The sequence below is a fragment of the Phocoena sinus genome, chromosome 20 (genome assembly GCF_008692025.1).
Source record: "Phocoena sinus isolate mPhoSin1 chromosome 20, mPhoSin1.pri, whole genome shotgun sequence".
NCBI classification, from domain to species: domain Eukaryota; kingdom Metazoa; phylum Chordata; class Mammalia; order Artiodactyla; family Phocoenidae; genus Phocoena; species Phocoena sinus.
The window spans coordinates 52,233,669-52,257,118 of NC_045782.1; the positions used below are offsets into that span (position 1 = coordinate 52,233,669).

At 55.8% G+C, this 23,450-nt stretch overlaps 1 protein-coding gene across 2 annotated transcripts in view; it reads right to left on the reverse strand.

The window, feature by feature from the left end:
* The window catches only part of TMEM104 (transmembrane protein 104), a 57,921-nt gene that overhangs the window by 33,334 nt on the left and 1,137 nt on the right, over positions 1 to 23,450 (reverse strand). Inside the window, exons 3-8 of one of the 2 annotated variants that reach the window (XM_032616839.1) lie at positions 16,294 to 16,415; positions 13,540 to 13,621; positions 12,974 to 13,070; positions 11,957 to 12,037; positions 7,523 to 7,622; positions 6,977 to 7,082 (exon numbers count right to left, since the gene is read on the reverse strand). In XM_032616839.1, the coding sequence (XP_032472730.1) occupies positions 6,977 to 7,082; positions 7,523 to 7,622; positions 11,957 to 12,037; positions 12,974 to 13,070; positions 13,540 to 13,621; positions 16,294 to 16,415 (588 nt within the window). Of the gene's footprint in view, positions 1 to 6,976; positions 7,086 to 7,522; positions 7,623 to 11,956; positions 12,038 to 12,973; positions 13,071 to 13,539; positions 13,622 to 16,293; positions 16,416 to 23,450 lie in introns of both variants that reach the window. The other variant, XM_032616838.1, reaches the window with a different exon arrangement.

Genomic DNA, 23,450 nt, shown 5'->3' on the forward strand with positions numbered 1-23,450 from the left:
CACTAGGACGGAAGAAAGGCCAGAGGACTCGAGCTCAGCCGGTGAGCAGCTTCCAGGGCTCGGGGAGGGGTGGTGCGGACTGTCTTGTGATCCTGACGCCCGTCACCTGCTATCTTTACCGGGCGCTCGGAGCGGATGGCACAGGGGAGTCAGCGCCGTCCTCTAAGCTGGTGTGTCAGGCATCAGCCATCGCAGAGGCAGGACGTGGGGGGTGATGGATGGCGGACAGAACCCATGTCCCCGAGAGCCGCGTTAAAAATAAAAACAGTCCTCTCACTGAGCCGGAGGGAGCTCGGGCCAAACACCCCAAGGCACTGGGGGTCAGGGAGGAGGGGGTCACCGTGGTCCAGCGAGGCGCTACCCAGGTCTCCTCGGAAAGGTGAGGGCTGGTCCTGAGCAATGCTGGGCAGCAGCTGGGCTGGCACTGGGGACGGACCGGAGGCTGTGCCCAGACACCAGTAGCAGTGGGGGGGCGGTGACGGGGGTGCCCCTGGGGTCCCTTGGCAGGAGCTGGAGAGACAAGCCATAGTGTCAGAGTGAGTGACAGCGTGATCTGAACTTCATTTAGAAAGGGCTGGGGGGGATGGAAAGCACAACGAAACACAAGCAGCCATTCCCTGGATGAGCCATAGAGACAGCTTCCTAGGAAGGGGAGGAAGGGAGGAAGGAAGGGAGGGAGGAAGGGAGGGAGGGAGGGAGGGAGGGAGGGAGGGAAGAAGGGAGGGAGGGAGGAAGGGAGGGAGGGAGGAAGGGAGGGAGGGAGGAAGGGAAGGAGGGAGGGAGGAAGGGAAGGAGGGAGGAAGGGAGGGAGGGAGGGAGGGAGGAGGGAGGAGGGAGGAGGGAGGGAGGGAAGGAGGGAGGGAGGGAAGGAGGGAGGGAGGGAAGGAGGGAGGGAGGGAGGGAAGGAAGGAGGGAGGGAGGGACGAAGGGAGGGAGGGAGGAAGGGAAGGAGGGAGGAAGGGAGGGAGGGAGGGAGGAGGGAGGAGGGAGGGAGGGAAGGAGGGAGGGAGGGAGGGAAAGAGGGAGGGAGGGAGGGAAGGAGGGAGGGAGGGAGGGAAGGAAGGAGGGAGGGAGGGAGGGAAGGAAGGAGGGAGGGAGGGACGAAGGGAGGGAGGGAGGGAGGGAGGAAGGAGGAAGAATGCAGGCCTGCCCCTGTATTGTTGATATCCTTGAAAAAGAAGAGACAAGCTAATCCTTTAAAGTCAGTCCTTTCAAGCTGAGCACCGGCCACTGTTTGAGTTAGAATTTGCTCAGCACGAGCGCCTGCCTGTCTGCAGAGTGGGTACACGCAGTTTTAGGGTGTTGGGCAGAAATGCTTTCTTCCTTGAGACCCAGGATCGTGGGCTGAAAGCAGAGGCTCGGCACTTGAGGGGCTAGGACCCTGAGACTCAAGGCCTCCCGGGGGGCCAGATGAGCTGGCAGACGACCGCAGACCCCCCACCAAGTCGGGGTGGGACCGGGAGAGCTACTCTGCTCGCCGCACCTGCAGGGCGTTGCCCAGCATGACCGGCACCTTCCCACCCGCGAGCAGCGAGGAAAGGGTGAAGCACAACTGACCTTCCAGGAGCCTCCAGAACCAAATGAGGAGCTGATGTCAGGGTTAGGAAGGGAGGAAAGGAAGGCAAAGAAGACGGGCTTCCCTGGTAGCCCAGGTAGGTCCCCAAACAGTCCCCACCCTATGAGGGAGGCGCCTTGATGTCCCAGACCCTGTAAGCAACCCCCTTCTTGCCCAGGTGGCCGGGAACCTCCTCTTGGCTTGTTCCGCTTTGGTGTTGGGCTAGGTCCCAACCCACAGGAGGCAGACAGGAGGGCGATGTCCCCAAAGAAGGGAAACTGCCACTGGTCCGTTTACTGCACTTAGGGCCCTGCCCTCCATCTGCGGATGGAGCCAACCCATCAGACTCCTGCATGAAGATGCCAACCTGGGAGCACTGCGCTTGCCCTCCAGGACCACCCTGCCTGTCTCGCCATGGTCTCTGCTTCCTTCCGGGTTCCCCACGTTGTGCAAATCCAGGGGCGGCGCTCACACTGTCTCCTATTGGGGCTGTGCTCTAGGGGCACAGGCGGCTCCCCTGGAGGTGTCCCCGAGAGTTCCCAGGTCCCGTGAAGTCACTGCTGCCGCTGAACCTTGTTGCTTCACACTACCTTTCCCTCCTCACTGATCCTGAAGGCCTCTAGACCACCTCCTGCCCCAGCGTCGCTAAGAATAAACATTCAAGCAATGGCAGTGGTGACCCACTTATTAGCAGATGCCACAGCTCCAGGGTACCGTGGTTGCTATTGAAAGAACAGAGAGAGAGACCGTGGCAGGGAAGGGAGACGTCCTTGGGCAGACGCTCTGAGTTCCAGCGCTACTTGAGTGAATGGAAGAAGCCCATCTCGCTACCCAGGAGTGAGGGGCGGCAGGAAGACAGCAGGTCAGTCAGGCAGATGGGCAGGATGCGCAGACACAGGTCACCGAGCAGATGCCATCCTGGGGCAGCGTCGCCCCAACCTCTGCAAACGTCAGGCTCCCAGGGCTGGTGAGCAGGCGTGACCTGCCCCCTCGTTTCTGGGCTCTCATCTCTGCCTCAGCTCAGAGACCCTGGGGAAGTCACGGTCTCCAAGTCTCAGTTTGCTCTGCTGTGAAATGGGATGAGGCCACAGACCTTATTGTTTGGAAACGAGAAAGTAATGGGTAACTCGCTACACTGACGCAAACCGTACGCAGGAAGGACCTGGCAGTGCTCGGCCTGGCGCCTCCACTTGGGTACGTCACTCTGTTCTCCACCCCCCAACACAAGGGATGTTTCTTCCCCTGAATGGTACCGTTCTAGAAAGAGACTGTTTGGTTTTAAAAAGGGGATCGTGTGGGACTTCCCTGGTGGTCCAGTGGTTAGGACTCTGTGCTCCCAATGCAGGGGGCCCAGGTTCGATCCCTGGTCCGGGAACTAGATCCCACATGCTCGCATCCCGCAACTAAGACCCGGAGCAGCCAAATAAATAAATAAAAATAAAAAGGGAAGCGCGCGCTGTTTAAACGTCGCCAGTGGCAGGGAAGCGTTGCCGTGTAAGACTGAGACAAGACGGATTCAGAAAACAGCCTCCTGCCAGAGGAGGAGAGACCAGCACCCTTCACCGCTAACCTGAGCCCGAATCAGACTGACCTGCTCCTTTAGGAAGAGTTCAGCAGGCAGGATCCCCCCTGCAGCCCCCAACACATACCCTGTTTCTTCAAGGGGTGTCCGCAGGGAGAGGCCCCTCTGTCTGGCAGTGGGTGGCAGGTCACCTGCCAGGCTGCACCTCTCTCCCCGCTCACCCCCAGACCCCAGAGGTGGACCTCACAGCTCCTGCGTTAAAGGCAGCATGGCAAGCCAGGGTGACCTTGTCCTGTCTCAAAGCAGCCCACGAGGGGCCCCCTGCCCCACGCTGCCAGTTTGCGGCTGGGTCTCCAGCCAGGATGAGCTCCGCTCTGCCATCTACGGGCCTGGATCTGCCCAGCCGGGGCCTGCTGGGCCGCCGGTGCCGCAGCGGCACCTGTCCACCTGTAAGCTGTGGAGGCCGCTCCTGCGGGCAGTGAGGAGGCTTCAGCGCTCGGGGAGTCCCGCTGTCCCCCCAGGACTTCCCTCTGACACTCTCCAGGAGGCGGTACTGACGGGGCCTGGGGCGCAAATGAGGCCGGACGGCCCTGCAGGAATGAGGAAGGAGAACAAGAGCACCGGGCAGTGCCCTTGACTCAAGGGGACAGCGACACACGTCCTGCCTCCCAGACACTCGGGACAGTACGATTCCTGGACGGAACTCATTTCCATATGACCCTGCCGTTCACCAGCAGCTCCTGACTCTTCCTCAGCACATAGGAAAATGAAATGCTAAATTCTGACTTTGTTTCCTACTCAAGCCAGAGGTGCTCTGCAGAGAGAATCCCAGGACGTTCCCCAGCCTGGAGGCAAGGTTGCGGGTCTGAAAGCCTGTCCCATTTGATACTTCAAAGGAGCATGAGGGGTGGGCGGTGGGGCTCGGAAGATCAGATCCTGATGCTAATTCTCACGGGCCCTCATGACGGGGGGGGGGGGGGGGGCGGCCCAGGTCACTGCTGGCTCCAGCTGCGGCGTCTTGCTGGGACGCCCTGGGGGCACGTGTGACTCACGGGACCACCCCCACCTCACAGCAGCCTGCTCTGCGGCTACTTCAAGGAGGGAGAGGGAGAAACTGACTCATATCAGCTGCATGGGAGTCACAGGATGTGGACAGAGGTCACAGGCTACGGGAAGGGAGGAGGAATTTTCCACTCATTAAGGTCAAGGGCTTCGGGAGGCGACCGGTAGCTGGTGGTAGAGAAAGCTCCCTTCTGACAAGTAATCATGCTACACAGGCTGGCCTCTGGAGACGGTTAATATCCCGAATATTCTCATTCTGGGTGTGCATCTCAGCAGCACTCCCGGGAAGACACGGAAGAGGCTGCTTCCAGAGGACTTTCTAAAAATTAAACCGTAAAGTTAAAGGCAGAAAAATACTGTCCTGGAATAGAAAAGAAGTGGCTATTAGAGGTCCTTTTGAACATGCAGCCGGATAGGTGTATCGTGTACCTGAGACAAAGAAGTGGCTGTGCCTGGGGGGGGAAGGGGGCTTAAAACCCGCCCGCCTCCGTGGCCAACGCTGCAGCAACAAGACAGCTGGTAGAAAGAGGCGCGACGGGATTCTCTAGGCGGGACGGACAATCTTCCAAACACGAATGACTGGGGGGCGAGGGGAAAGGATGCCCCTCTTCTCCCATGATCTGAAGGGGCCACTTGGTGGAACAAGGATGCAGGGATGAGCCCCGCGGGCCGGACTTGGGAGGGGAAGATGCTGTTAGCACCTGTCACAGAGCACCCAGGACGGAGGAAGGAAACCCACGTTTGGCAACCCCCTCCTTCAGTCGCTAGGCCGCTTCCGACTCACTAAGAGGGGGTGGCCTGCAGAGGGACAGAGCCCTCCCCGCCCCCCGGTATTTAGGGTCAGGTGGCACAGCTCTGTGGAAGCCGCGGACCCCCCCGGAAGCCACATGCAAAGTTGTAAAGTAACTTCTGAGACAACGCGAAGGTCCACCTGCCCTGAATTTCTCCAAACCAGGCAGAAGAGCACGTCTGAACCGAAAACCTTCTGAGCCAACTCAAGTCCCCGGCAGTGGGAGGGTGTCAACCACTCAGAGAGAACAGGCTCTGTTTCTGCTCAGCCCCGCCCCCTCCTATTTCGTGCAGCTTCTGTGGGCCCGGTGGCAATTAACTTTATGAGCTATAAGTGCAGTATCTGGGAGACAAAGGCTGTAATTAATGCCTGTCTGCTTTCCTGAAGGGCTCCTTCTGTTCGGTCAGACAGTTATTGAAACTCGGGCAGGGAGGCTTCCATCATGTGGAAGGTTTATAGGAATGAGAGGAAGAACAGTTTAATAAGGCAGTAATGACGCTGCTAAATAATTCATCGGGCCGATGGCGGCAGCAACATTCCCAGCACTCCGTGTCTGTTCTGCCAATGCGCGGGGGAACGAGCCAGGCAGACCCTGCACAGCCTCCAGCAGCGCCCCCGGTACAGACCTGCCTGAGGGGCTCTGCCGCTGACCCTCCATCCTGGACCTGCTCCCGGGTCTGTGCTGAGCCCCTGGGACCCTTTCTTCAACCTCCTCCTTCTGCCTGACTGTGCCGGTTAGAGATCCAGATGGGTCCTTACAATCACCAACACTTTTGCTAATTGTATCAATCACGGTTTGTTGAAAGCCGAGAGGTTAACAGGCCTCCGCTCTCCCGGGTTCTCCTGGTGGCCCTGCTGAGTTCTCTGCCTGCCCCCAAGGCTGGGGAAGTGGGGAAGGGGCTGGGAAATTAACCTGCCACCGAAGTCCCATCGGACCTTGGCTGAGATACAGTCCTCCTGGAAGACACCCTCCTAGCCGCAGCTGACCACCCGACTGGTCCAGAAACGCACAGAGGAAAACAAATCTCTCCCGGGGCTGGGGCCACGGGACTCCTGGGGTAGGTCGATAGGATAGGACTGGGAAGGTGAAACCACCATTCCGCTGTCCTTGGGGTTAACAAATTCAGAGCTGCATAACACAGGTGGCGGCCGCGGGAAGCTCTGCCAGGATAGGGATAATTAAGTCAAGAGGCCGACACCCTGAGCCTCCCTGCGAGGCCGGCTCTCCCGTGTCCCGCGTCCCGCTTCACATCAGCTAGGTGGCCACGTGTCAAGCTCTGTGTCGCCTAATGTACCTAAATCTGTGTCAGGGCGGAGGAGGCCAGGAGGGAGCAGAGAGCATTAACAGACACCGCACAGGCGAAAGGGAACCATTTCTGAGTCGCGCCTGCAAAGCAGGCAGACAGACACCTGCCTCTGGTTTTGCGTCTTATTCCCTGAGACCCGTGGGACACGTTATTCAGCTCCAATTCCCCCCTCCGCCCACCCCCGGCCCGCCCCCGGCACAAAGCACTCAAGACGGAGCCTGGACATTCATCTTCTTCCCTTGTCTGCGAGGAGCAGGGGAGGCTGGGAGCGAGCTGGGCTGATCCCTCCTGATCTGGAGAGCTGTCTGTACCTGGGGTCAGCCGTGAGATGGCTCAGTCTCGCCTGCCTAGCCAGCAAACCCGGCATCCACTCATGTGCTCCTGGGCTGGCCGGGAGTGAGGTCAAAACAGGGAAAGTTTCTGGAAAGCCAGCCCTGGCCCTCTTACAGGGCTTTGATAAGCATGCCCTTCAAACCCCCAGATGAGTTTATAAGAGTTCACGGCCCGGAGCTGGCGCCAACCCCAATGCCAACTCCAAACCACATATGATGGAAGTCCGCTGGCCGGGACGCCCTGGGGCTGGCACTGTAGCCATATGATCCACTTTCTGCCCGGGACCAAAGCCCCAGTAATTAGCCAGGCTGTGGGGCTGTGTAGACTCTCCGCTCTGGGGAAAGTTCTAGCCGAGAGTGCAGGCGGGCGGCTCCCAGGCCCCTGGGCCAGCCTGGCCGACCACTCACCAGGTAGATGCGGTAGGCGTCCACGCGGTGCAGGGGCCCCCAGCACAGGTCCGTGTCGTTGTACTTGGCCTCGGCCTCCACTCCGCAGGAGTCGTTGCCCACGGCGCTGCTGATAGAGAGAACAATGGCTCAGTGTGGGCCTCCCTGCCTGGCCGGGAGCAGAGAGAACCTGCCCTTACTGACCAGGGGCAACTGCCGCGCCCCCGACCCCCCGCCGCCCAGCTGCAGCTTCAGGTCCCATGCTCTGACCCTCCACAAGCCACGTTTTTCTGTCTCTGGGGGCAGGCACCTTATTCCTGCTGCACTGTTTCCCGGCGACTGGTGGGAATCCCAGTCACCTTCCCAGCGGGGCAGGGATGGGGTCGGCGGTGAGCTGTGTGTCTCTGAAGGCCAGGACACACAGCTGGCTGTGATGCGTGCAGAAAAGGGCCTCAGACATGATGGACTCGCTTGGTGTTGGGCTTCTACCCTGAGAAAACACTGCCCCGACTGCCCAAGGAAGCCCCTCTGGCTGCAGCTGGTGTGGGGGGCAGGGGGGACACTCACCAGGTCACCTGCATGAGAGAGAAGGGCACGGCGGCAGCATAGATGGCCAGGTCCCCATACAGGTAGATGATGATGCAGAAATAGAACAGGTTGACCCCCACTGAAAGCAACAAAACCATCGGTCAGGGAGCCACAGGGAGAAGCCGGCCTGCTTTTTTTTTTTTTTTTTTTTTTTTTTGCAGTACGCGGGCCTCTCACTGTTGCGGCGCACCGGCTCCGGACGTGCAGGCCCAGTGACCATGGCTCATGGGCCCAGCCACTCCACAGCATGTGGGATCTTCCCGGACCGGGGCACGAACCCATGTCCCCTGCATCGGCAGGCGGACTCTCAACCACTGCGCCACCAGGGAAGCCCCGGCCTGCTTTTTTGATGACTACAGCTCTACCTCATCCACGGCTTTCGTTCTCCAAGCAGAGTGGGAAAACCACCCCCAAGTCCTGTTTCTCATTCTGGCTACCAACACTGAGATGCTGGCGGGAGACACATCTGCTCGAGACTGTCGCCCGGTGGTGAGCGGGACAGGATCAGAGAGGTTCTGCATCCAGGGTGAGTGTGGGGCGTGGACTGGCCAGGGAGGACCTGGAGGCGTCTTCGCGCTCGGGACAGGCTGACCGGAGGGGAGAAGGAGGGATGGCCTGAGTCAAGGCCTGAACCCCCGGGCTTGCCTGGACCAGGGCCTCCTTCGCAGCCACACACAGGGCTCTAAGATGAAAGACTGAGGGATTGAAAAGAAGAGAACAGGAAGTGGCCCAGCTCCGGAAGCTGAAATCAGGAGGGTGAAAAGCCCTTGATTTCCAAAGACCAAGTGCCTCATTCTGAATGTGGCCCATTACCAAGCACCCAAGAGGAGGAAGGGTGGCCTGGCGCGCTGGGGAGGGAGACAGTGGCAGGAGTGGGACGGCTCACTTCCCTCCTTACAGGAAGCGTCTGCAGGGGAGGATACTGACTTTGGAAGGCATGGGACGCGGAAGCTCCCTCTGCAGAGGCAAACCTTGGTCCCCTCTCCCTCCAGGAGGGGCCTGGACTGGCAGGCGGGAACTCAAGCTCTGGTCTTCATCCCATCGGCCTCTTCTCCTGACCCTGGCAAGTCCCTGACCGTCTCTAATCCTGTGCAGTGAGAAGCATTCAGCCAGTGCTAAATTCCATACGTGATTCCAGCTACAAAGATCAGGGGTAAAAGTGCCGAAAAAAGCATCTGGGCCCTACAACCTCAGGGTCGTGGCCCCAGACGGCCAGTCTCAAACTCCCATTCAGACTGATTGCTTGTTTTTGGTTTCATTGATCTTAAGCTGCTGGAGTCTCCGAGAACAGAAAGAAAAATGAAGTGACAGTTTCCTTCTAATCCACGTGGCTCAGATGAGCCTCTAGGTCCCGGGGGAAAGCCAGGGACATGTTCCTCCTGGGCTATTTGAGGTCGGCTCTGCTCCTAGGAGCCTAGGCGGAAAAGATTCGGAAGATATAGTTCTTGAAAGAACCCTGGATGTCCAAGCTCAGTGGTCCCTGGCGTAGCTGCCACTCACCCCCAGGCTCCGAGCCCAGCCCCCGCTCATCTTTTCACTCTGAGCCGTCGCTCCTGCAGGGAGGCACTGCCCCTCCCCACTCCCATCCTTTTCTCCACCTGCCGTGGACTCATGTCCGCTGTTTATAAAACTGTCACTGGCCCTCCCTGATCAATAAATTTCATTACGAGACACAAAGTGGGAGGATCAATGAACTTCCTTGAGGACGGCAATGACCAGGACTGGCATTTCTCATTACAAGGACTGAGTCTGGACCCCAAGGGAGACTTGTGTGGAGTGTGGCAGCCCTCCCAAAGGTGAAGGTGACGGTCTATGAATTAGGATAGAGCCGAGCAGTGGTTTCAACTGGGGGTGATTCTGTCCCCCACCCCCTACTGGGGACATTTGGCAAAGTTTGAGGACATTTTTGATTGTCACGACTGGGTGGTGCTACTGACGACTAGTGGGTAGAAGCCAGGGATGCTACTCAACATCCTACAACACACAGGGCAGGCCCTGCAATGAAGAAGGACCCAGCCACACAGCTATAGTGGTGAGCTTGAGAAACCCAGGAGCAGGTGGGAAGAGAGCTTCCTTTAAGTCTGAGCTGCTCTTGTACGAACGTGTTTATTTTCTATCAGATTTGGGTAAACTAGGAGTCTAGTCTGTGGGGCGCACACACACACACACACACACACACACAAAGACAAAACAAAACCAGGGCTTCCCTGGTGGCGCAGGGGTTAAGAATCCACCTGCCAATGCAGGGGACATGGGTTTGAGCCCTGATCCGGGAAGACCCCATGTGCCGCAGAGCAACTAAGCCCATGCGCCACGACTACTGAGCCTGCGCTCTAGAGCCCGCGAGCCACAACTACTGAGCCCGCGCGCCTAGAGCCCGTGCTCCACAACAAGAGAAGCCACTGCAATGAGAAGCCCACGCACTGCAACTAAGAGTAGCCCCCGCTCGCCACAACTAGAGAAAGCCTGCACGTAGCAATGAAAACCCAACACAGCCAAAAATAAATAAATAAAATAAATAAATTAAAAAACAAAACAAAACCACAAGTTCCTAGAATTCTTAAAGAAATCAGGGTGGACTGTGAAACATGAAAATTAGGAAGGACGTTTAAGAGGTATGTGTCCCCCCTCCAACGTGCATTTTATTTCAGAAGCTTGCATTTGGGAGGAGGCTGTGCAGCAGCCAGAAGGGAATGTTTGCTTCTCTGATCTGAGCCTAATGAGACGGGGAGAGATAGAAATAGAACAAAGGAAAAGCACAGAAGTGCGCCAGACACAACCAATCTGGTTTTTTTTTAATAAGTATATTTATTTTTACTTATTTATTTTTGGCTGTGTTGGGGTTTTGTTGCTGCGCGCGGGCCTTCTCTAATTGCGGCAAGTGGGGGCCACTCTTCATTGTGGTGCGTGGGCCTCTCACTGCGATGGCTTCTCTCGTTGCGGAGCACGGGCCCTAGGCACACGGGCTTCAGTGGTTGTGGCACATGGGCTCAGGAGTTGTGGCTCGTGGGCTCTAGAGCACAGGCTCAGTAGTTGTGGCGCACGGGCTTAGTTGCTCCGCGGCATGTGGGATCTTCCCAGACCAGGGCTCAAACCCGTGTCCCCTGCATTGGCAGGCAGATTCTTAACCACTGTGCCACGAGGGAAGCCCCCAATCTGGTTTTGATAAATTCTGAGAACCCTCAGTGAGGCCGGCCTGGTGGGGAGGACGGAGGGAGGCAGACCCCGAGGCAACCTCAATCAGGAACTTCTGTCACATCACACCATGGTGATAAACGGACCGCCGGATGTCCTAAGAAGCCATTGAGAAGATTCTAGATTCTAGTTTCCACAATCCCCCTCGGCTCTAACTTAGTGCGGCCAAATTCAAGACAGGAAAGAACCAAGGGAGACGCTCCCCTCTGCAAACAGGGGCTTTGACGGAGGGGCACAAAATCTCCCAAGGTAACTGCAAGGTCAAGGATTTTTTGAGATGTGTCTTTCTGTGAAGGATTGAACATTTAAAAAATCTAAACCCTAAATAGCTCATCTTCCAAAAGAACAAGATTTGGAACGGAGGTCTAAGCTATTGTTGCCGGAACCAACAAGGCAGCACCCGAGCTGGGTGCTATCCTTCGATCCCACCAAGCCGCAGGTGGAGCACACGGAGAGGTCACGATTAGATGCGCAGAGTCCAGACAGCAGTCCTGAGCGTGGGCTCCTAGCACCCTCTGCTGGTCACCAGGAAGAGACACAGACACACAGACACACACAGACACAGACACAGACACAGACACACATACACACACACACACACACACCCCTACTGTCAGGATTAGACGCACAGAGTCCAGATAGCAGTCCTGAGTGTGGGCCCCTAGCGCCCTCTGCTGGCCACCAGGAAGACACACAGACACACACACACACACACACACACACACACACATACACCCCTACTGTCACAAGGTGGCTGCTCTGTCCTGGCCACCAGGAAGACACGCAGACACACATACACACACACACACACACACACACACCTACTGTCACAAAGTGGTTGCTCTGTCCTGTCCTAAACAGAACAGTCCAGAAGAAAAGAGAAGACAAGTCAGAAGTAATCGAGCAGGAGGCACAGAACCACCAGCCGCCTCCACTGGCTTCCCTGGAAAGCTGCTTGGGACTCTCAACCCGTGTGAGCTGTAGTCGCTAAGTAGCTGCTTCTTTATTCCTGATGCGCTGACGAGCGGGGAGGAATCCAGGAAAAACCATAAAGTTGTTCACGCCTCTCAGCAAGGCGGTCTCCGGGTTGAGGATCTGCTCCCCCCCCCGCCTGCCCCGTCCCTAGTTGAGGCGGAAACCCCGCTCCGGCTGCCCCGGCCCCCAAGAAGGCACCACCTCTGCCCCTGCCCGTGCCCCACCTGGAGAAAGCACTCCCACCTTTACTGAAGAACATGGAGGCCATCTGCCCCATCTCCACCCGGTCTGTGATCTCAAAAAGGTTCGGAGATCCATGCCTCTCTGTGGAACCAAGAAGAAAGAGGAAGTGGTTTTTTTTTTTTTCCTCTCACAAGGAAAAGCTCTTAGAAGGGGTGCTGAGTTCACTGAATTCTCCAGAATAATGACATCCCAACGGGTTCAAACTCCTGAGAAAAGTTTTCCTAATGCTTCCTGCTTGAAACATTTCGAAATATCTAGAGGGACTTCCCTGGCGGTCCAGTGGTTCGGACTCCGCACTTGCACTGCAGGGGGTGAGGGTTTGATCCCTGGCTGGGGAACTAGGATCCTGCATGCCGTGCACACGGCCATAAATAAATAGACTAAATTAAATAAGTAAATAAATACATAAACAAGTAAATAAATAAATCGTCTATAGAAAGGGATCCCAGGGGTGCTCACTGTGGGGTGAGAGGGAAGGCTGGGATGCTTCGCCCTGGCGCAACTGGAGTGTGAGCGTGTGTGCGTGTGTGAGCGTGTGCGTGTTAGTGAGAGTGTGTGGGCGTGCAAGCGTGTGTGGGTGTGTGCGTGTGAAGGCACATGCGCGTGTGGGAGTATGAGTGTGTTAGTGAGAGTGTGTGAGACTGAGTGTGTGAGGGCACGTGTGCGTGTGTGTGCACGTGTGTGGGCATGTGCGTGAGGGCGCGTGTGCACGAGTGTGTGTGTGTGTGTGTGTGTGTGTTGGGATAGGAGGAAGGACAGAAGTCAGAGAACCGACATTTACTTGAGCTTCCAGGGGCTGAGGTGAAGGGACCTCCCCAAGCTGCACGCGCCAGTTAGCAGCGGAGACAGCAGGGCCGGTGCTCTGCTCTACTGTCCCATGGTGCCGTCCTCGGCTCAACCCTCAGGTGGTAAATGCCAGAGCGTCTCTGTAGGGAGTCCCTGGGGCCCTCTCCACGAGTAAGGGAAAGCCCGCGGACCAGAGGGAAGCACGGGCCAGCCCAGAACCCCAGGACTTACGCACAGACAGGATGGGCCGCTTCTCTGCCCGCGCATCGTTGTCCTGGGTGAGAACATCACTGTCGGAGGCCGTGGAGGACCCATCGTCTTCCTCCTCCTGGGGAGGGGGGGCACAGGGTGGATGAGAACAAACAAGGAAACAGAGGGCACACAGCTCTACAGCAACCCCCGGGGCGGCCAATGGACAGCCTGCTTCCTTTGTGATTTCCTTCTAGAAGGTATCTGATTAGGAAGCTTTCAACACTTCCCTGCTGTCACATTAGAGGGTCAGACACACTGGGAGGGAGAAGCTGCGGCACAGTTCCCGGGTACAAAGGTTCAGAATGACTGAGCCAGCTCAAGGCCGGGGTAGGAGGGACCAACAAGGGGATGTTAAAAGAGCAGAGACTGCGTTTGTTCCGTAAGCTGACATGGCTGTGAACTTCAGCTCTGGGTTGGGGTCCTGGAGCAGCGCTGTGGTCAGGAGCCCTCCAGGCGTCGGGAGGGAGAGGACTGGCTGCTGAGGGCCACCTCTTTGCACACGACTGCCTGGGGGCACTGCCTGGAGCCAAGAGCAGCACACACACCTGATGGGTTTCCATTCTCTTCCAGCGGAGCTGAGCATTGGCTGCCGCCATGGCCTCCACCACAAAGGTAGTTGTCACAAAACTGCAAGGGAAGGCCACGTGTTAACTGCGAAAGGCAGGGAGGAGTTTGGAGAAGGTACAAAATAAAAGGAAAAGCCATTTAAGACCTGACCCGACCAGTAAGCCCAAAGCATTCTCTCTCCTGAGGAAGGGATGGCAACTTCTGAGATGGGTCTGACCTGATAAAAAAGCATGTGTGAATACGTGGTGCCTCTCGTGCTCTTCCTGACGTCTGTCTATATTTAGAATGTATTTCCAGTGCACTGGAGAGAAGGGTGTGAAGTAAGCTGATGGGAAGGAGGGAGAATGAGCCTGGGGGAGAGGTGCTCCCTTGCCCGGGGGGCAAGGTGGTACTGCTCCCCAGAAGGGGCCTGTCGGGGGGCAGAGGTGGGAGAGATGGGAGGATGGACACCAGGTAATGCTCTAAGCTGGGAAGAGGAGACTGGTCCACAAGGGGGCCCTCCCAGAGCTTCTGGGAGGGGCAGCAGGCAGCTCTCACCTCTCCTCGCTAGCCAAGCGGTCAACCCCCAGTTACACACACTAATGGACGGAACACAGGTGTGGATATAATTGAAAAGGGGGACTTCCCTGGTGGCGCAGTGGTTAAGAATCCGCCTGCCAATGCAGGGATCACGGGTTCAAGCCCTGGTCGGGGAAGATCCCACATGCCACGGAGCAACTAAGCCCGTGCGCCACAACTACAGAGCCCGCAAGCTACAAGTACTGAGCCCACGCTCCTAGAGCCCGCGCTCCACAAAAAGAGAAGCCACCGCTATGAGAAGCCCATGCACCGCAACGAAGAGTAGCCCCCGCTCGCCGCAAAGAGAAAGCCCGTGCGCAGCAACGAAGACCCAATGCAGCCAAAAATAAAATAAATTAATTAAAAAAAAATAATAATAATTGAAAAGGACACTTGGCTCTGGAATCATCCCCTCCTTCTTTTTTGGGGGGGTACCTTTACTTTCCTAATAATCTGGTTAGTATTAAAGTAACTGTTACTTCAATATTAGTTATTAAAATAAACTACAATATATTAATGCATAATGTATTTTTTTAAATATTAATTACTTTATTTGGTTGCGCTGGGTCTTCGCTGCAGCAGGTGGGCTCCTTAGTTGTGGCAGGCGAACTCTTAGTTGCGGCATGCATGTGGGATCTAGTCCCCTGACCAGGGATCAAACCCGGGTCCCCTGCACTGGGAGTGCGGAATCTTAACCACTGTGCCGCCAGGGAAGTCCCGATAAACAACGTGTCACTAAGTTAAAATATACCAATAAATTAATATATTTAATAAATTAAAACGTATTAATAAATTAAAGTATGTTCACATTTTAATTTCCTAATAATCTGGTCCGAAAAGGGAAATTGGGAGGTGACACCAGACGTTTGCTGAGAAGTCAGACTAGAGTGAAAAATCGTCTTTACTTAAGGAAATGGGAGAGACATGGATGACAGCGGGAGGGCTCTCCCTAGCAGCCGGTAGTACAGGGGAGGGCCGCCTTCCTGCTGATAAAGCCTGAGGAATGACTCCGTCCTTGCTGAAAAGACCCGGCGTGGGACATGCATCTGTTTCTTGAAGCCACCCGGCACAGCCTGATGCCAGACTCGACCCCAAGCCCCTGCCTCGGGCGCTGTCACCTGCTGCAGGCTGGCTGCCTGGCCCGGGAGTCAGGGGGCTGGGGGTTGGGGGGAACGACACAGAAGTTAACCCACACCCACTCCATCTCGGTACGGGTGGGGCAGCCGTCTCTGAAACTCCCACTCCGGCCACCGCAGCACCTCCTAGAAAGGTTTCTCACCACCTTGCCTAAGTGACCGTTTTAAGGGCTTTAGATTTCCCCTTCTTTTGGGAAGTAAAACTAAAATCGATCATAAGGCGTAAAGAGGCTTCTCCAGGCTGCACAAAGCCACGTCTGAACGCAGATGGGTTGAACGAGGTTGGGGTGTGGGGGCCCCCAATAATCACTTCCCGCTCGGGTGGCCGCCTGCGCTGAAGGTCCTTTGAAGGGGACTGCAGGGTCACAGAAGGACAAGGACTTCTGGGGCTGTCAGTCACCAGGGCTCGCAGTACGTAATGAGCCAACAGTCCCTCAAGGCTGGCCACAAAACCCCCCAGAAGAAAACGTGGGAAGAAACTGAAAAACACGGGTGTTTTCCCATCCTGTGCAGCCTCCTCTAGGTCTTAACTCACTTCAGCTGCTGAACTGTTTCATTCCTCCACTAGTGCCCCCTCCTTCGCCCTTCCAGTCTGCTGCCCTCCATGGCCATGGACCACCTGCTTCAAACCGCGGCCACCCCAGGCTCCTGAGCCCCTCACCTCGCTGTACGTTTCCCCTTATCACTCATCACCTAACTGAACTCTACACTTGTTACCTTCACTACTAATTGTCCGTCTAATTGTCCATCGAGAAAGGGTACAACAGCGGAGGCAAAGCAGCTGGGTAAGAAACACACGAGCACCGCGGTGAGACACCCCACGGCCTAACTGGAGGTCTTCACTTCTCAGTGACTGGGGGTGGACAGCCGCTCCATCAGAGCGAGCCCCTGAGACCTCTGGGCCTCCTCTCCTGGCTCCGGGCACCTGTTAGGATTCCCTCACCACAGAAGTCTTCCCCCACACTGACGGAGAGAGCTCGGGCTTCCTGGGCAGACTCCCCCAGCTCTGCCCCCAGCTCCCCGGGGGTGGCCTCTTACCTCATGAAGCCCAGGAACACCAACAGGACCAGGCTGACGAGCCACCCAGCTGCGGCAAAGGCCTTGGGCATGGTGAGCGCACCGGTGCCCACGATGAGGTTAAACATATACACCAGTCCGACCTGGAAGCGAGAGAGGTGACATTCGAGCCCAGAAATGAACGAACCTCACCCCCGAACGGCTCCCAAGGGTGACCCTGGGCAACGGCAAAACCGTGGAGGCCGGGAGGCCAGGCCTTAGGCAGGCGAGCAGGTAAGTAGGGAGGGTTCCACCCAGGTTCCAGGGGGGCGGGATCTGCAGCCGGCTGCTGGGAGCCGAACGTGAACACCTGGAAGACGGAAGCCCCGGCTTCCATCAGACTTTTCAAAATGTCTCCGGCGTTGGGTTTGATTCTCCACTTTGGCTGTCATCAGCCCCATCCCCTCATCAGTGTGTATTATTCAGAGCCGTGTCTCAGATGACAGCTCTGGGCTCAACCGGACTGCAGGTTTCCTGAGGACGGGCCGTCACGTCTGGGGTACCCGGCACACGGATCAACCCATAGCGCTGACCCCCCCAAAAATTCCCACTTTTCCAAGGCCACTGAGCGCGTGGCCTGATCCTCCTCTCCGCCCGTTCTTGCCAATGCCCTCCGGGACGCCGCCGTACGTGCTGCTTCCCTTTTCCTGTCCTCTGCCCCGTACTAACTTCAGGGGTTAAAAGAAAAAAAGATCATTCACGTGCCATAAAATTCACCCTTTTCAAGTACACAGCCTTGCAGTATTTTCACAAGTTCTGCAACCAGCATCACCATCTAATTCCATTTCATTACCCCACGGAGACACCCCCTACTCAGTGGCAGCCCCTCCCCCTCTCTCCCCTGGCAACCATCCTCCCAGCGGAATTGCTGGGTCACTGACTTCAGGTTTTAAACTTAACTCACACCAACTTGACTCTAGCTCAGCTAATTACAATTATTCCCTTCTCGGGCCCTCCTCGATCATGAAATCCCTTTCGCTGACCTGAAGCCCCTGCCGCCTACAACCCTGTGCACTCCCACTGACCCGCCCTTGTCCTCATCATGACGTCCAGTCCCCCCAAACCCTCCCTACCCAGGCCACCACCTCCACAGTGGCCTCACTGACAATCGGCTGGTTGCTCAAAGCCCACACTGCCCCGAGCTCCCCACACCTTCCCCGTTCTAACCTCTCCGGCCCCCAGCCTCAGAGACGACCTGGCACCCACCTCCTCGACTCCCTAATAGGAAGCCGCTGAAGGCTCCTGGAATTTTAAAAAAATTCTAACTGTGAGTCCCCCTAACAGATGGCCTCTTCAGCTGTGGTCCAGCAGCAACAGATTCTCTTTACTCCTCCGTGTGGACTTGCGAGTATTTCCTACGCACGTAAAGGCTCCAAACCTCCGTCTCCAAGTCCCAGACCCACAGCTCCCATCTCTCCCAGGTGAAGGCTGCACCTCCAACGCTACGGAGGAGACGGAGACCGTCTGACATGCGCTCCCCCAAGCCTCGCTCCTTCCGAGCTCAGAAGTCAGTGTGGGCCTCCCCTCTGCCCCCCTCCCCATGTCTGGGGGAGCACGGCTGCTTCCTCTTCCCTGACAGGCTCAGCCCTGCATCTGAGCTGGGCTCAGCTCTCTCTGGAATCCTCTCCTCCTCCTAGCTCTCTCCCCCTCTGACTGCGAACGCTCTTGACACCTTTAAAATGTTGCCCTCTCACTTTCCCTCAGCCCAACTCCTTGAAGGAGCAACCTATATCCTCCGCCTTCATTTCCAACTTCCTCTAGTTTGTGGTTTCCATCCCCAGAACTCTTTTGAAACTGCATTCTTAAAAATCACCAATGACCTCCTATTTGCCAAATCCAGCGGCTTTCTTAGACTTAGTCTTTCTTGCCCTTCTGACGTCAGTGGTCTCTCTTTCTCTCTGCGTTTCTTTTCCTCAGCAACATCATTCAATCCCAAGGCTTTAACCATCATGGCGGACGGTATTTCTCTTAGTGCAAGGCTTTCTGCAGACCTCAAATCCAACTGCCTGCTGGTCACCTCCACCTGGACACCCCAGCGTGGCCTCAGCTCCCCGCTTCCCCTCCATATCCCAGGGCTGGTGATTTTATTTCTGAAGAGTCTTTTGTGGGTGCCTCTGGCTCCTATTCCATTTACAATTCAAGTGAACCATTTCTGGCCTGGCCTATGACAGTAGGTTCCTAACGGGTCTCCCTCTACTCCACTCAACTGGCTAACTTACAGTTTGCTTTACCACTTGTTTCTGGTCATGAGAAGACAAACACCAGAAATACCTATCCATCGCTCGTTTTCACTTCCCCTTTCTGAGAAATACGCACTTTTCTGTATTTAATTTTTTTTCCAAGATGACCACGTGCTGCATTCTTAATCAGAAACACACAAATTAGGGCCCATTCTCAGACCAGCCTCAGTCAGATCTAAAAAACAAGACGAAACAGAGATAGGGAGCAACAGCTACCATTCTGGGGCCCTTGACTGGGAGGGACAGGATTCCGGGCAGGTGCCGACTGGCCATGTGAGTGCTGGACAAACGGGAGGGCGTCCTGTAGAGAGGGAACAGCTCTGCCCAGAGCCCACGTACACTTGACACAGGGCACCAAGCCCTTGTGCCTCCCACCCAGCCCCTCAACTCCCACCCACCACGAGGGGCCCATTCAAATGCTTGTCCCACCATAAAGCCCTTCCCAGTCTCCCGAACCCATCTTGCTCCCCCTCTCAAAGCCCTGGAGCAAAAACACTTCTTACGCCATAGTTTGGGTTTTTTTTTTTTTTTTTTTCCTAGTTTGGGTTTTTGATGTTGATGCGTTTATCTTTTCCCCACTATTAAATCTGAGGCTCGCTGCGGTCACAGCCTGCAACTCACTTCTCTCTACATTTCTTGGGGCACCTGGCACACGGCCTCAAGATGGGGGCCCTCAACGGCTCTGGCTCAGGTCCTCTCTGCCGTGAACCTGACAGTCTTCGGCCCCTTTTAAACGTCACGGTCTCACTCTGATCCCCCAGGAGATCCCAGAAGGATTAAGACAAGTTTGAATCGTCTTCCTCTAGCTCCTGACTGGATCACAAAACCGTGATGAGGTTGCCCTGCCGGGAGTCTTGGCCCAGGGTGATGTTATGAGAATAAATGTGAGGGTGACAGCTGGCCTTCTGAACTGACTTTTCACAAATGGGAACGTCTACAAACTAACTTTGCCTTTTGTTGGGTTTAACTTCGATCACTGGCGCTCTGAGGCGAGTACATCCAGGCGTGGGCTCGTTTGCTCACTTACTGCACAGCCACCGAGAGCCTTCCACGGTCCTGGCCCTGTGCTCAGAGCCCAGGGAATGACAGTGAGCAAGACGGACAGGAGGACACAGACAAGAAGACAAACGATGATTACCGCCTCGGAGAGGCGCTCTGAAGGAAAGAAGGGGCTCCGTGACAAAGAACAGTGGGTCAGCACTTCAAGCAGAGGACGGCCTCGTGGTGACATTCAAGCCGGGACCTGAGGGCCGAGCAGGAGCCACCCAGGCAAAGGGCCAGGGAAGACACTGGCAGGTAGGAAGGCCTAAGGTGGGAGAGGGGGAGGGATTTCCCAGGAACTCTGAGGCCAGCGTGGCTGCAGGCGGACTCCCGGGCCCTGGCGCACGGGACAGGGAGTTCGACGTCACAGGCAGGGTTGTAAGCAGGACGCTAAGAGGCCAGGCCCTGGTCGATGACCTAACGTCTGATCTCCCGGCAGCTTTGTTCTCTGCGTATCGCTTTTATAAGCTGTAATACTCTGAAGGGCAGAACCTTACTTCTTTATGGAAAACAGCCCCGGTGATGGGCTCGTGACAGAAGTTAAGAGAAAGCAAAGAGGCCTAAGAAAGTGATGGTTCTCAGCCAAAAGTTTTATGGGGATGGGACTTCCCTGGCGGTCCAGTGGTTAGGACTCTGCGCTTTCACTGCAGGAGGCATGGGTTCGATCCCCGGTCAGGGAACTAAGATCCCGCAAGCCGCGGGGCGTGGCCAAAAAAAAAAAAAAGTTTTATGGGGAAATTAAGTAGTACAAGAAGCATCTGTGAATTCAGGGATGCCTGAAAGTCTTGGGATGTGAAAGTCAAGGGTCTACTGTCAAGCAGTGTTTCTCAGCCTGAGCGCTGCTGACACCTGGGGCCAGCTCACTCTGTACTGTGGGCCTGTTCTGTGGATTGTAGGATGTTTAGTAGCATCCCTGGCCTGTACCCACTAGATCCAGTACCCCCCACCTTGCCCTTGTGTTGTGATGGTCACACCGTCTCCAGACATTGCCAAATGTCCCCTGGGAGGCAAGACTGCCACCAGCTGAGAATCACGGCCGATAAAGATGCAGTGCAATAAACACTCCCAATGGAAACTTCAAATAAAGCTCAGTGAAAAAGACCCTTTACGAACGTGACAAGGAAGTGAATTAGGGATCAACTACTGGAAGTTCGGAGCAGAAATGAGTCATCACATTTGTCTTGGGCTGTTGCTATGTTCTAGTTCTGAGGCAAGCACTCCGGGCCTGGTGGTACTGCAGGGAATCCCATAGGGAAACATACGGCTTCTCCACCTTCCTGGCCGGAGTCAAACCCTCCTTACTTTCAGTAACGGGGATCAGTAGGGACCAATACCAAGGAGAAGAGCACGACGCAGGAAGCAGACCTGAGCTGAGCCACAGGCCGGGTGGAAGGCAGTTGTGACACAGAAGGAAACGGGGGAGTGAACTGCTCTTCTGTTTGTTAGGGGACAGTTCTGTGGGGACAGCCTGCAGGGAGGCATGACCAAAAGTGGTGAAACAGAACCCTGCTGTGGTCTCAACAAAGACGGCTATGCAAACCGAGCTTCCTCCTGTTCTGGACTCTTCCCCTGTGGCTGAAGTGCAGAAGACACAGTCCCTGTCCCTTGGGGTGGCTGACCCGCTCCCCTGTGCTCGAGGGGGTTCAGTGCAGCGTTCCCACAGGTATGCATGAGGCAGGGGTCACGGGCACCTTTCAACGGCTTCCCCAACGACAGCTGTCAAAGGAAACAGAAGGTGGCAGAGATGTGGAAGCAACGACTAGGGTTTCAGGCCGGGACACAAGCCCTCTTTCCTTCGAAAGCACCCGCATCGATCTTCCGCGAGACTGGCCGGCGGAAGGCAGCCTCGGCAGTCATCCTTATGTAGCCAGTGACCCCCTTCTTCCTCTATTTTGATCACACGACCCCTTCAGTCCCGAGCCACTCGTGGTCCCCATAAATGGGGAAACAGACACGCCTGTTCTGAGATCACTTATGGGGGGGATGCACGGGCCTAAACCATGCTCCTGCGTCCGGCACTATCCTTGAGAGAGTTTGTCATCCGCGTCCCCTGCGAGGCTCGTCTGCCCATCACACACACACAGTTTATGCAGAAGAATGCGGGCTAAGGCAAACACCCCTGACACCCAGGAGGGGCAAGAACTCCCAACAGGGCACCGCAGAGGTAGGGAGAGGCTCGGTGCTGGGAATGCCCGGGTTATGGGCTGATGCACCGCTCAGGGTCACGGTCTCCCAAGGCAGGCAGAGCAGGTTCCGCCCACATCGTACCGGGCAGCATGTGCGGTAAAGTCCATTCTGCAGCCTCTCTGGGCTCAGTGGGTGGTGCACCTCACACCCTTCTCCTGGTCTCACAGGGGATCAAGAACCATTCTTGCAGGATGGCAGAGTTAAGGAAACCTCAGGCAAGAGGTGTGTTCTTGGCTCAAACCGAGACCACTGATCCTGGTTAATGCCACCTCATCCTTAGCACCATCCACCTTCCCCCTGCCCCTCTCTTCACCGGCAGGATAAGAGAATACGAGCAGTTGTTTACGGCCAGCGCCCAGAGTCGGCCCTTGAACACATGCCTCAGACAAAACCAAACACATAGGAAATGGAGGCAAAAATTAAAAAAAGCAGAACCCGCTGAGACTTTTAGGTCTCACTGCCCCATTTCCTGTGGGCACTGCTGATATGTGAAATTACTGAACAGCTGGAGGCACGAGAAAAGTGGGCACATCAAAGGTTTTCCTTCCCAGCACTCAGCTACAGAAATAACTCACTTCCTCGCCTCTCAGCTTACAGATGTTGTAAGAGGACGCAGGAACCGTGGTGACTTTCATGGACAGCGTCATGGACATGTCGTTGCTGATAACAAGAGGAGGCTGTGAGCTGTTATGCAATTCCACTAATGAGAGGGGCACGACCTGATTCATTCCAAGGTTCAAGAAAGACTTCCTGGACTTCTCTGGTGGTGCAGTGGTTAAGAATCCATCTGCTAATGCAGGGGACACGGGTTCGAGCCCTGGTCCGGGAGGATCCCACATGCCGCGGAGCAACTAAGCCCGCGCACCACAGCTACTGAGCCTGCGCTCTAGAGCCCTCAAGCCACAACTACTCAAGCCCACGCACCTCGAGCCCATGCTCTGCAACAAGAGAAGCCACCGCAATGAGAAGCCCGGGCACCGCAACGAAGAGAAGCCCCCGCTCGCCGCAACTAGAGAAAGCCTGCGCACAGCAACGAAGACCCAACGCAGCCAAAAATAAACACATTTATTTAAAAAAAAAAGGAAAGACTTCCCTGATAAATTATTCAGGTGAAGAAGGCTCCCTTGGAGCCACACACAAATGGCACAGACCCAGCAGGAGGACCCCAGTGTGAGGGTTTTTGCCAGATGTTCTCAGAGGTGCTTCCTTATGCATCACACCACAGCTCTAGAGTCTATGAAGCTGGCAGAAACAGAGCATGGATCCCCAGGCAGGTGCAGAGCAGGGCAGCTGTTGAAGGTTAGGTACTTTCTAGAAAGAGGCCTCTTGCTACTTAAGGCAGTGCTGCCTTTCTCTGGGATACTTGGCAGCAACATGAATCAATCATTTGATTATTCCGGTCCTCCAGCTACTCATCCAAGCAAGGATTCCGTGATGTAACCATGACCATCTTATATTACACAAAGAAGATAAACTGAGTGTACGTGAGAGGGGTGGGGGTAAAGCAGACCCAAGACAGTGAGAAATCAATCATTCTAGTTGTCCTAGTTACAGACTCCACCCAACGGCAATTGAAGGTCTCTGTATGCTTTCTCTGCCTCTTACACCATCCAAGACTATAAAAGTTGTGCAACTTAAAATTCAGCTGAGAACCGCAGTGGTTTAAACTGC